This window comes from Penicillium subrubescens, assembly GCF_028828155.1.
Source record: "Penicillium subrubescens strain IBT 31985 chromosome Unknown utg000005l_segment0_segment0, whole genome shotgun sequence".
Taxonomy (NCBI): domain Eukaryota; kingdom Fungi; phylum Ascomycota; class Eurotiomycetes; order Eurotiales; family Aspergillaceae; genus Penicillium; species Penicillium subrubescens.
This window is the reverse complement of record NW_026643155.1, coordinates 5331363-5344408: the sequence shown is the minus strand read 5'-3', so window position 1 is coordinate 5344408 and position 13046 is coordinate 5331363. Positions and strand designations below refer to the sequence as shown.

The following is a 13046-nucleotide window of genomic DNA, read 5'->3' as shown; positions in this document are numbered from 1 at the left end:
CTCGTTCAATCTCCGAGATAAGCCCCTGTCTATCAACTGTATCACGCGCACCTTCGACCATCCATTTTGGGATTTCTATAGGGTAATTTAAATCTTACGGTCGGCCATTCTTAATAAATGTGTTATTATGACCGACACACTTTTAAAATTAAACCAAGAAACAACAGCCCAGTGGAAGCCAGATCTTGGCAAGATGTGGCGAATCTACATCGATATCCATTCCATAGTTACAGCGCCGATTGAGGGACTGAACGGCATTGATAAGAAGTATTGAAAGATGTAAGCTTATCGTGGATTCTGTGCTATCACTACTATCTGCCCTCAGCTGATATCAAACTCAGGAAGGGTGGTGAAGAACGAGTCATTATAACATGTGGGGTCAACAAAGGCAGGCATAATTGGGGGGAATAATAGATCCTGTCCGTCTGATATAGCTGACGTAGGCCGAGTGGGCTGAGCTGTCGTACGCTCTGCCCTACTAGGTGTCGAATCTGCGGGGAAGAATTTTCGAAGCGGCTCCGTGCTCCATCGCTCCATCGAGTCTGATAATGCGTCTGCTGCAGAAGTGCGTAGATGGTTGTAAGCAGCATCCGCGAGACCCCATATTCGTTTTGTACTTTTGAGGCATCCAAGTATAAGAGTGACTCTGTTGTAGTGGTGGTCAAAGCATTCTTCGGTATGTTTGATAGAGGTGGCTAATTGGATCATCCCACATAGTGCTAATGCAGGGATCACGAATGGGGAGTGTTTGAGAACGTTCGGACAGAGGGAGATAGCATCGGAGATTCGCCTGGAAGCTTCGGTTGCTTTGATGCTGTGAACGGGTCGATTTAACGTCGATGCCATATGACGAGTAGCAACGGGCCAGAATAGGTCATTTGTTTGAGATAAGACAGGTTGAAGATCACTTCGTGGAAGATGGAGGAGCATGGTGGCATATCCGATTGTTACGTGCGCTTGGAACATCATCTCATCGATGTTGCCGTACGAATCGACAATGTCCAATTTTCTAGGAGGCAAATGATTGACCCAGCTGACAAGGGCATTTTCAACCGCTTGGAGATGATCGCGGTGGTAGTCTCGTAGTCGACTCAAGACAAGAGCTCTGCAGAGAATGGTAGTGGCCTCGATGCGATAGCTGAAGGAAGAAAAGACGGTTTCTTCGGGCGCAAAAATGCGCCGCTTGAAATCAAGGATCTTCCGGGGTTCCGGAATCTCGCATGTTCCGGTGTAGACCGATTCTTCACAGGGCAAGCCCACCTCTGGGGCCATGGTGCTGCACAGAAAGGTGTTGCTTTTGGACGGAGCAGCGATAAATATGTCTGTCACGTACAGCTCCCACCAAGTCCTCCGGAGGCTCTCAGCCTCAATGCTATTCTCAGGGTGCCCAGTAATGGCAAATTCGCGGCGGTTCATGCCAATCTCCAAAGCAATCTCCACGCTATGCGAGAAGGCGTCCTGCGCCTCCTGCCATTCTCCGCGTGCGTAAATCGCAATTGAGTAGATGAGCCAGGCCTGAACCATACATGGTGATCGGTCGGTATGACAACTCAGTTCGGCAAGAACCTTATCCCTATGTTCTTGTGTCGGGCTTGATGGGATATAGTGAGATCCAACAAAATTCACGACAAGTTGCAGAAATTCCGGGTATTGCCGATCATGATAGACCGCACTGGGCACCAGAATCGGATGAGCGACATGGAAGTTTTCATAGAAGAGTCGCAGAAAGCGATCATCTTGGGACGAGAGGTCCCGCGTTGGCTGGAAGTGCTCTTGACTCAACCCACTCCTCGGAGTAGTCAAGGACCAAGAGACCGGTCCTGGTCCTGTCCCGCGCTGGGGGGCGGTGCTATCCGGCGTATCGGGCTGTTCTGACCGACGTACGGGCAAGGCGAGAGAAGCCTGATACCCAGGCTGCATCTCTTTCATCAACTCCGACGCAAGATCATGGGGCGATGTAGTAATATTCAGCTCATCGGGGTTGTTGGATAGCAGTGACCGGCGATCGGAGTCCTGTCGGGGTTTCCTGCGCCCGCCCCGTCGCGAGGGGAGATACTGGCAAAGGAAACCTTGCTGTACGCAGCGCGAGCACGTCGGCTTGTTCGCGTCACATTTCAGATGCTGTTTCCGACACTCAGTACATGCCAGTGACGCCAAGCCACTCCTCTTGGTCCTGGCCATGATGAACGGGGAAGAGTGGAGGGCGAAGTTGGTGTTGGAGAAGTCGCACTCGGGTGTTGGCAGCTGTTCCGATGGGCTCGGTGAGGTAGACTCGCCCGGACTGAAAACTATGAGCCCGTCCCCGTCGTTATGAAAGGCTACCACGACCATCTTGAGCTTCCTGGGGAGATTTAGGGGAGGAATGAAAGAATAGCAATTATTCGGTTCATAATGGGAGATTTTCAAGTATTTAGTTGATCTCCCCCGATTATAGCGTTTCAAGGATTCAACACAACCCGACCTTCAGTCCGCCTAAGGACTTGGTTCATTGCACATGCAGAAGGGATCCTCGCACGTCCCATATTCCCCGCTGATGCGCATGTTTGGAAATGAAGGTCTGTGAATTCTAATTTCCTGTATTCTTTCTATCCTGCAGGGTTGTTATGTACATTTAAGGGGGTCTTATCATCCAATGAAATTGGCGGGCCTGTCAATCGGCGATTAAACCAAGGTCTTGGCGTGGCGGCCACCATTGTCATGTCGCTCCTTAAGCACATAGGCCACACCGAATAATGCAAGCTTCAACTAGATAGCGATACTGATTTGATAGTTTTTTTTGAATTTTGAGGTCTAAGTTACCTCGGTGACGTCGGTCAAACTGTCAATAATTAAAATACATAGTAATCTAAATGTCACTTTTTATCGTACCAGCTTCGATCCGCTGGCGCCTCACACATTCTCTCCGGTCCGAGCCTTTGCATTTCCAAGGTCTTTCAGGCATGGCGCAACAAATAGGTCACCGCGAGCGATACCCCGGAAGGTGTGGAAACTGACCAACAGCCATAACAGGACGACTGCAACGGAGAATATCTATATATGGTTGGATTAGCTGCTGAACGAAGACCACAAGATAGTGGTAATATGAATATGAACACTCACTGTGCCAAGAACCGAGAAAAATCTTGAGGGAAGCTCGTTGCCCATGGTACATGTACAAGTGGTGAAAACACCCAAGGGGAAAGTCAACGCCCACCAGCCCATGTTGAACGGGAATTTTCTCGTCGTAATCAATGTGGTCACGGCGAATGTAAGCCACACGAGGCCGAATGCCCATAGCAAGATTCCGATCATGAATCCAACACTATAAAAGACTTCGCCAGTGGTGGCACTGAGAGTATTCGTTTGGGGGAAGACTTTTTGTGCAACTTTGCCAAGTTTTTGGATACTAGATAATTAATCAATTTGTCAGTATGCAAGCACTTCTTAAGCAACTTCAATTCCCATCTGCGAGACTTACCCAAAACCACCCTGGCCTAGAGGACCTAGAGGAAGGAAGACGCTGACAAGCATCGCCTTTGGTGGCAGCTTATAGAACATCAGGCGCTGCAGATATATGCAGATCACCATGAGTGCCAGAGGAACCCCAATTCCCCACAGAATATAACTAGCCAAGATGGTAGCTAGCGCTAGGTGGACATTGGGCAAGACGTCCGCCACAATCGCGCCCGATGCAGCCGCGACAACACACGACACAATGGGCAGCAGCCAGGCAGCCGTCATTGACGAAAGGTCAAAGGTCTTCTGGCTCGTGGTCCTTGTGAATGAAGTCAGCCAGATTATGGATTTAACTTGGGAAGAAGGGCAGCATACAGTAGGAAGGGGATCCCGATTGCAACCAGCACTGATACGACTGCGTCAAAAATCCAGGTTGCCCAAATGAAATAGGCCGCTCCGTCGCCCCATGCAGGTACACAAACGAAGCAGAACATGTTGATAATTGTCGCAAGACCCATCGGAAACGTGCCAAGGAATAGCGATTGCACCGGGTGGGTAATCATGACTCTGAAAATCTCCGGATAGAGTATGTATCGTAGCAACGTGATGGCCAGGATGATTGTAAAGTAAACCACATTCAAGACGAAAACGACGATGGAGATATAGTATAGCCATCGCCCGTTGTAAGGCAACGTGTTGAGCAAGATGGAAACGATTCCTGTCCCCATGTTCACGGAAAACCAACTTGATTGTTTGTTAGCACCAATGAGTCTTTTGAAAGGCCTGTTTCAAGGAAACTCACGCTGGTGTAAAGTTGCGAATAACTCGACGCCAACCATGGTCATGTTTGGGTACAGGAGCTGAGTCCTGCTGCCCGCACTGAGCTGGTTGAATATCTTTCGCCTCCATCATTTTTGGTTGTTTGCACCTTGTGCCGTCGGATGAGTGAAGAATATACTTCCCCAAGGCTTGAGTACTCGCTGATGAGTATTAGTATATGAAGGAAGAAGACTGTGATGACTCAAAAGCCATAATCAAAGTCATTCTAGAACACATTGTTTGAGAAAGTAAATTGTCGGCCGAGAATGGGGGCAAATGACACACAGAACCACAAAATTCTTCGGGGGCGTGTTGAAAATGAGGTTTTTGCTGGGCGTTATGGTACCCGAACGGCGACTCAGCATCTTGTACCAATTTTACAGGTCCCCTTCGAGCCCTCCCAAAACCAACTCTACGAAAACCTTCAATTCCGTCAGATTCAGGGATATTTACATCCCTTCAGTAAAAAGCCATCTAGCAGTTAGAATGTAGTCTTGGGTTTCGAAACATTGGCTGGATGTAGTTAGCTTTTACGTAATAGAACAATTTCGCTCGCCGGCCGAGTAGTAGTGGCCAGACGGATCGCCGATTCTGACATCTCGCTGATACGCAAACAAGTGAGCATAGTAAACACTGTACAGAGGTTATGACAATCTTAGAGGTTCAGCCTGCCAGATGACAGGGTGTATCTATGAGTTGATTGCCGTCTTTTGTGTTTCTTACACCTGGGCCAACAAGTCTTGTTTCCTGGCTTTGGTTATTGAAGACCATATTGGACGAGTTTTGTAGCTCTCTGTAGGTTCAGGTCTGGTAGTTTTGAGACTGCAAGATATTATTGAGCTGAATGGGGAGAGAGGCGGGCGGAGTCCAACTTCATAGCTTTTGGACTCGACAAGGGAAGCATTATTGCAGGACGTCGACTAATGGATGTTGATTGCCTTGGAAAAGGTTACTTCGGGCGGCCGTTGAGAGCGATGCGATCTTCGTAAAAAGTACGTTGAACGTATGACTTGAGAGGCGAAGTCGAATACATTCTTGTAATGCAGCAGTGCTGTCTTCGTTTCACACTCGAAGTCACATGAAAGAAATTAGGAACAACAGTACAAGTTTTGTACGTTGGTGTTTCCGCGTATGTCCATCGTCGGCAAATATGGCCAGCTCACCTCCCAACTGACCTGAAAAAAACGATCGGGAAATACGAAATCAGCAGCAGAATAGTTTGGAAGAGGGGGAAAAAAGTAGCATTCCGAGGAAAGATCAATCGAAAACCTCCCTCCAAGGAAAGGAGAGGAAAAAAGATTGAGCGACGCAGGGATCGAACCTGCAATCTCTTGAGCCGAAATCAAGCGCCTTACCATTAGGCCAGCCGCCCTCAGTTATAGGAGTCTACCCAAAAACAAAATAATATACCACTAAGAATTACCTTGAAAGTAGACTTCACAATAGACACAATAAACCCGAGACGGCGCAGAGTTAAGTAAAGGTAAAGGCATATACAGGAATCTTGATAGAGAATTCTACGCTTAGATATACTTCAGCATAACATATAGACGTAGTATTGCAGTAAGAATCGAGTACATCTCGAAAATTGCCTTCATCCAAAGGTCCTTGTGGGAGAGGATGCTCGAGGGCCGAACCGCCTGCGGTTGTGCTTAGGTTGCACGATGGGGAGTCGGGGTCTTTGTCGGATTCAGGCTTGTGGGGTCCTTGCTGGGTAGACAAGAGAGGGCGTCGGCTACTTTGTTGGTTTTGCCCGCGGGATCGAAGACTGTCACGTTAATTTGTTGGATGTATTGGGAATTTGGGACGCGCGGACCAGACGAATGTGAAGATCCTCGGAATATACTAAACCTAGAGTCGAACTTGTGGCAATGGCTATTGTGATGCTGTGATCGATTTAAATGATTAGTGGTACGGAGCTCAGCTTCGAGGTTTTAGCTCTAGTCGTTAACTAGCTCTTAGGCCTCCGGGCGGAAGACTTTAAGTTGTCCTTGACTCCTTGCAGAGTGTTCCAAGACTTGAGTCGAGTGTGGTAATCGTCCTTGGCGACTCGGAGGATGTCGGCGTGCTTGTGGAGGAGTAGCCAGAGATCAGCGGTGATTTGCGCGGGAAAACCTACGTTTGAGCTTTTGATTGTATCGAAAACGGCTTAGAAGTTAGGGTCTGAAGAAATAGTAATTTGTGTAAGGGGCCAGTTATTTCCAAAGTCTCAGGTCTATAAACCAGAGAAATAGACTAACTAGCAAATGCTTTGATCACTCTCATTTAAAAGATCTTTCTAAATATTGTTCGGATGCTCTTTCTCGATAGCACAGATACTATTTCTATAGTAAATGTGGTAACTACTAGGCTAATTTTGAAAAGTGTATCAGGGATCCAAACTTCGTTACTTTATTTTTTCTAACATATCAAATACAATGCTAAGAAATCATAAGACTAATGAGAGATGACAAGTAGGAAGCATGTTTAGAAAAATAAGTATATAGTTATTTTGAAAAACATTACAAAGGAGCTTCTACCTTTCCAAAGATAGGCTTTTTAGCTATTACTTAACTATTAAATTAAACTAGAAGTGAGGCAGAAGTGAGGTGAGAGTAGCATCTCTAAATTCTCTTGACTCAGCAGGCGGTCCAGCCGCTTTAACGAACGAATTTCTTATCGGGGCGGCTGGCCTAATGGTAAGGCGCTTGATTTCGGCTCAAGAGATTGCAGGTTCGATCCCTGCGTCGCTCAATTGATCGTTGACTTCGTCAATGGCTATACTTGGATGTATAGCGTGGATATTTTTGCTTTGTTGGGAGCAGGCTTAACTAAAACATACTGTCTAATATGATTAGCAGAGAGGGAGGGGGCTATGTAAATTCGCGATCGTTGATTGTGGTTATCTTTTAGCTTACAATGACATCTCTAAGTACAAAATCTCAGACCAACGTTACCAAAACCGTAATGGCACCTATAAGATTAAGATGACTTATCTGCTTAGAACAATGTGGAATGGTTTACATTCGTTCCTAATTAAGTTGTAATCAATCCGGATATGATACTTAACCCCCTTGACATAGCCAAGAAGGGTTGATCAGTCGCTGTAGAATTGGAAATCGTCAAGGGCACTCCCAGATCGAACCATAGGTAGAGACAATGCTTTTTGGGCTACCTTGACTTCCAGGAGGGCAGGACCATTACTTTCCAACAACCACCTCAATTTCTCGTCCACCTCAGTAACTTCAGAACAAGCCTGTGCCTGCACCCCCATTGCCCGAGCAGCTTCGACGAAATCAGGATTCTGGTTATGACTATGGCAGAATCGATTGTCATAGTACACAGTTTGAAGGTGCGTAACCATGCCTTGCTCCTCATTATTAAGTAAAATAACCTTGACGCCAATGTTGAATTGACTTGCAGTTTGCAGCTCATTGAGGGTCATATTGAAAGATGCATCACCGTCAATGTCAATCACCAGAGCATCAGGCCGTGCAACCTTGGCTCCTATCGCGGCGGGGAGCCCGTAGCCCATTGTCCCCAGTCCCCCCGATGTCACCATTGTCCGAGGGTATCTCCAGCGAAAGTGTTGAGCTGCCCACATCTGGTGTTGTCCAACACCGGTTGTAATGATCGTTCGATCCTTGATCGGAGTCACTGCTTGGCAAAGCCGTTCAATGAACCTCTGGGGTAGAATTTGATCATTGCGGCCGCTGCGGTTGTAGGCTTGGAATGGATACTTTGCCTTCCATTCTTGAATTTGTGAGAGCCATTCCGGGCGCTGTGCTGACTGGATGTGTGGAAGAAGAAGCCTTAGGTTCACTGCACAATCACCCACCACGGGCACTGTGGCTTCCACAACTTTGTTGATATTCTTCGGCGAAATATCAAAGTGAACAATTCCACCACGACCCTGTTCAGCGGCCAATTTGGCTTCTGGTGCGAACTTAGCAATATTTCCGGTCACTCGATCATCGAACCTTGAGCCCAAGGCAATAATCAAGTCGGCCCTTTGAATTGCCATATTAGCATATCCAGACCCGTGGAGTCCCAACATATGCAATGCTTTGGGGTCTTCTTCGTCAAAGGCCCCAAGACCTTGGAGGCTAGTTGTCACAGGTATACTTGCCTTTTCAGCAAATTCCTTCAGCAGCCGGGGGCCCTCGGGTGTTGCAAGGATACCTTGGCCTACATACAAAACAGGCCTTCTAGCCACATTGACCAGTCGTGCAACTTCATTGATTGCACGCATCAACTCGTCTTTTTTGACCTGGTTTATAGCTGTCCTAGCTGTTCCTAGGTGCCTTGGCAAGACCGGTGAAAGAGGGAGATTCTCTTGCAGCTTTCCAGCCGTGACGTCTTGGGGAAGCTCCACCAGAACCGGCCCTGGGCGTCCACTTGTCGCAATTTCAAAGGCCTCATTTATCCGTTTCGGGAGCTCTGCCGGGCTTCGAACACTAATGTTCCATTTCGTGCATGGTCGGGACATAGACAAGATATCTGCTTCTTGGAAAGCATCCAATCCGATCAGTCCTGTTTTGACCTGTCCACAAAACACAATCATTGGGGTCCCGTCCGCCAACGCGTCCATCATGGGAGTGATCAGATTGGTTGCACCCGGTCCAGACGTAACCAGAACAACACCTGGCTTTCCAGTGACTCGAGAGTATCCTTGCGCCATATGACCTGCTCCTTGTTCGTGGCGAGGCAAGATGAAGTCAAATTCTTTGGATTTGTAGATCGCGTCGAAGACCGGGAGAATTGCGCCGCCGGGGTAGCCAACTAGCAGAGAATTAAAAGTCAGCGCCAGTATGGGTGAATGGGGAGAGAGGACTGACAAATATGTTTGACACCGTGGTGAATCATCATCTCATGAAATATTTGACCTCCTGTTTTGCCGAGGAATCTGAGAAGGATGGGCATTAGCGATCAATGCATTGTTGATATTATAATATAGAGCGTACGAGGTATTTGGTGACGGTTTTGACACTGCACGAGCTGCTGGGGGCAAATTTGTGGAGGACGAAGACGTGAAGGTACTATATCGAAGCATTGGTTAGATTTTCTTGATCCAAGAAGTTCCCTCGACTCGAGCTTACTCAGTCAATTGTGTCTTGTATTGGTCTGTCGGTATCGCAGGCTGGGGTATAGCAGCTGCAACAGCCTGTGATGATAATGCTCGCCGTGCGTGACAAGTTTGAAAATAACATCTTGTTGTGCTTCCTGGCCTTGCGCGTATGACTCCAAACATCTTGAAGTATGGGAATCGGATAGCGTCGAAAAAGACGGGGTGGCAAGCACAATTGCAAACAGTGACTGGTTCACCTGAGAAACCGAAGACCAACTGAGGAATGAGATGTTTTAAAATGATCTAGATGAGTCACTCCAACGAATTTATCCTTGTGAGCCTGGTTGTGCAAAGGCTAGTCCGATGAGAGCCGGTAAGGGGTCAATGCCCTAATAGAGTATCTAGCTTGACGCAAATTACTACATACTCGACTTATATCAATGCCAGAAGTCCATTGTTCTACCCGGCTACAATCGGGGCATTAACCAAGCGCCTCATTATACATTCATGCACTAGTAGTAGATACAATTTGTTGATATTTCGGATTTACGGTGATGGATCGGCCCCTTAACTCCCTTTGGTTTACCAAAATGACTCAAGGGAATCTTCCCCGGGTCCGATAGCGGCGAGGCCAGAACAAAGCCGTTTTTTACATACTACATTGGAAGCATTGGCTAAAAACTGTACGACAAGATTTTTCACGCTACGTCAATTACGAAAATTCTCCTTTGGGCTCTGTTCTGCTGTTGTATAAATCACTTGATGGTGTGTGGAGGTGCTTAGTAGGCCCCACCTGACCACATACCTCTTTGATACTTCCAGTGCGATAGTCATTCCAGCGCCAATTGGTAAGATTGGAATATCCATTGCGTTTTATCCTCCGAGTTTAGTATTTGGGCATTTTGATCGAGAGTATAACCGACGAAATGGAGCATACTGCTCCAGCGCTCCGGCTGTGACCTAGAACCGAACGATGTTGAGTACCGTTTATTAACGTTTTTGGAATTTAGTGCACTTTGGAATTGTCTAGATTTTTTTACCTCTCAGACCTGCCTAGCACTATGCAAATATGGCCTTGGCCTTCACACGTGGTGATAGCTCATGTTCTACTATGTGCTCCAATAAGGGCGCGGATATATATCTTAGGTCATGGACTACCGCATCATGGTAAATTGGAAGCTGTCAATAACCAGGCTTAAGCTCATATTACCTCATATAATCAATGCCTATCGAGTTGGAAAGAGGTTTAAGTGTGCTAAAGCAAGATTGGGTTCTCAAAGCTCTATCAAGTAGCTGATCTATAAATTTACCACTACCTTAATCAGATGGATGGGGTCAAGCTGTGGACTCCTGAGTATCGATGTAATGACACACAACAACCAAGCTTCTGTAAGTTCTTCTATTACCGACCTCGGAAGGCCTAGTCATTTATTTATCTACGATTTGAAATAAGTAGCAACCAGTCCATGAACAGCAATAGTCAAACAAAAGAAGCATGGAAGTTCCCGTGACCTCGGCCTGGTCACGGGATCGGGGATATCTGGTGGTGATGTCTACTAATGAGTACGAAGATGGTGATGCTAAGCCATTGAGCAGAAATAATTAATAGATGCAATGTTTGGTACTTTATCTAGTATCTGGGACTTGTTGATGTACGATTCTGATTCATAACGCATTACTCCGGGGATCTCAGATCACAAGAAATACGTGATTGATGCCTGTAAAACCAGGCCATCAACACAGCCGGTTTTCACCGAAGTCAGCTCGGCCGCCCCAGCGCAGCCAATCAGAGTGAGGGTTTTACCCAATCCTCCCCCAGCGAGAAACTTGACCTTCGACCTCAACTCGCACCTCTTGACAGCCTCTCCTGTGCACCCACCCCCCCTCCCCCCCCTCTCCTTCGTCTCGCTCGAAGCGAATCCCGCCCTTTCACATCCATCGCCAATCGATCGGAGGGTCTGAATTCGTCATGCTGGGCCGTTCCATTCCGCGCGTGGCCGCCCGGGCCTTTGCTCGCCAGCCTGTCGGCAAGTCCACGGTACGCTCTCATCACCCTCGTCCAATCCATTGAACCTCGCCGAAAAGGGCAATCGCTTTGATATGGCTTCAAGATGTGGGAGATATGGGTTTTGCTAACGAATCCTGACAGCGTGCCTCGTCCACCGCCGCCGGTGCCGATGCCGCCAGCTCCCCCTTCTACCTCACTCTCACTGCCTCGCTCGCTACCGCCGCGGCTGCCGGTTCCGCCGCCTGGTACTACCGTCTCTATGGCCAGGAGGCCTTCGCCATGACCCCTGCTGAGGAGGGGTGAGTCTTCAATTTCTTCCCAGCTTTGGGAGTGACTAGCATGGTCGCTCCGCTACCCCGAACCGAGGATTGTGCGATCCGGACTGCGCACGACCAATGGACTAACAATCGCTTTTTAATCCAGTCTGCACGCTACTCACTACCCCTGGGTTCACCAGCGCTTCAACAAGACCTTCGACCACGCTGCGTGAGTGTTCACCTTCCCCAATGCCGCCATACCGCCATCGCGCATCCACTGACATGAATTTTCATCATACAGCCTCCGCCGTGGTTTCCAGGTTTACCGTGAAGTCTGCGCCAGCTGCCACTCCCTGACCCGTGTTCCCTGGCGCTCGTTCGTCGGTGTCATGCACACCGTCGATGAGATGAAGACCATGGCCGAGGAGAACGAGTACGACACCGAGCCCAACGACCAGGGTGACATCGAGAAGCGCCCCGGCAAGCTGTCCGACTACATCCCCGCTCCGTACAAGAACGACGAGGCTGCTCGTGCCGCCAACGGTGGTGCTCTTCCCCCCGATCTCAGCTTGATCATCAAGGGCCGTCACGGTGGCTGCGACTACGTCTTCAACCTCCTGACTGGTTACCCCGATGAGCCCCCAGCGGGTGCTAGCGTTGCCGAGGGCATGAACTTCAACCCCTACTTCCCTGGTACCGGTATGTGAACTAGAATTTGAGACTTGGCTCCGTTGACATCTCTAACATGAATGTGGTGTTCTAGGTATCGCCATGGGTCGTGTCCTCTTCGACGGTGTCGTCGAGTACGAGGACGGCACCCCCGCTACCACCTCCCAGATGGCCAAGGACGTTGTCGAGTTCCTGAACTGGGCCGCCGAGCCCGAGATGGACGACCGCAAGAAGATGGGTGTCAAGGCTATTGCCCTCCTGTCTGGTCTCTTCGCCATCAGCATTTGGGTCAAGCGCTACAAGTGGGCCCCAATCAAGTCTCGGAAGATCGTGTACAGCCCCCCAATCGGCCCCCGCCGCTAAACGTGATGGCATCGAGGCCTGTATGAGTTTGAAAATGGGAGAGGCTGACGAGGTTACGTGACCCATTGGGCATACCCTGTATTTTTGCCCCGTCGGTTTTTGCCTAAGAAAGATCTCTTTCATCATCTTGTTTTTGTGTCTAGGGTCGCTCTCCCTTTGTTTTGTTAGAACGCTCCCAGCACACGTGTATCTGTATCCTAGATATATCTCTTTTTTGCCCTTCCGAAAACTGTGTGCTCGTGGAGTCAACTGAATTTAATTTCCTTTGTGAATGCGTCCGGTGCAAGATGTCTCCACTCAAACTGTACAGGAATACAACCTGGTCCTTGGGTGGATCAGATGGAAACGATACGGAAGCCATGAAAAAGGAGGTACAAGTTCTTTTGAATTACCATGTATTTGAATGTAGGGTATATAAAGCATGGGAAGTATCAAGATGTTAAGAAAT

General features: G+C 48.3%; 4 protein-coding genes across 4 annotated transcripts; 1 reads left to right on the top strand and 3 right to left on the bottom strand.

The window, feature by feature from the left end:
• Positions 1-321: 321 nt before the first annotated feature.
• On the bottom strand, positions 322-2331 carry N7473_008475 (Zn(II)2Cys6 transcription factor; the record flags this gene model as incomplete). Its single annotated transcript, XM_057154415.1, has 1 exon — positions 322-2331. One exon carries the CDS (start codon positions 2329-2331, stop codon positions 322-324), a length of 2010 nt encoding a protein of 669 aa, XP_057008753.1.
• Positions 2332-2889: 558 nt separating this feature from the next.
• N7473_008474 (TDT family transporter) lies at positions 2890-4347 on the bottom strand (the record flags this gene model as incomplete). Its single annotated transcript, XM_057154414.1, has 5 exons — positions 2890-3030; positions 3100-3385; positions 3458-3754; positions 3811-4179; positions 4238-4347. The coding sequence occupies 5 exons, from the start codon at positions 4345-4347 to the stop codon at positions 2890-2892; spliced, it is 1203 nt and encodes a 400-aa protein (XP_057008752.1).
• A 2983-nt stretch (positions 4348-7330) lies between these two features.
• Positions 7331-9484, bottom strand: N7473_008473 (uncharacterized protein; the record flags this gene model as incomplete). The annotated part of the gene is made up of 4 exons (XM_057154413.1): positions 7331-9015; positions 9072-9139; positions 9198-9272; positions 9333-9484. The coding sequence occupies 4 exons, from the start codon at positions 9482-9484 to the stop codon at positions 7331-7333; spliced, it is 1980 nt and encodes a 659-aa protein (XP_057008751.1).
• Positions 9485-11165: 1681 nt separating this feature from the next.
• On the top strand, positions 11166-12598 carry N7473_008472 (ubiquinol--cytochrome-c reductase catalytic subunit CYT1; the record flags this gene model as incomplete). The annotated part of the gene is made up of 5 exons (XM_057154412.1): positions 11166-11339; positions 11451-11608; positions 11733-11795; positions 11868-12265; positions 12330-12598. Exons 1-5 carry the CDS (start codon positions 11271-11273, stop codon positions 12596-12598), a joined length of 957 nt encoding a protein of 318 aa, XP_057008750.1. The 5' UTR covers positions 11166-11270.
• Positions 12599-13046: the final 448 nt, after the last annotated feature.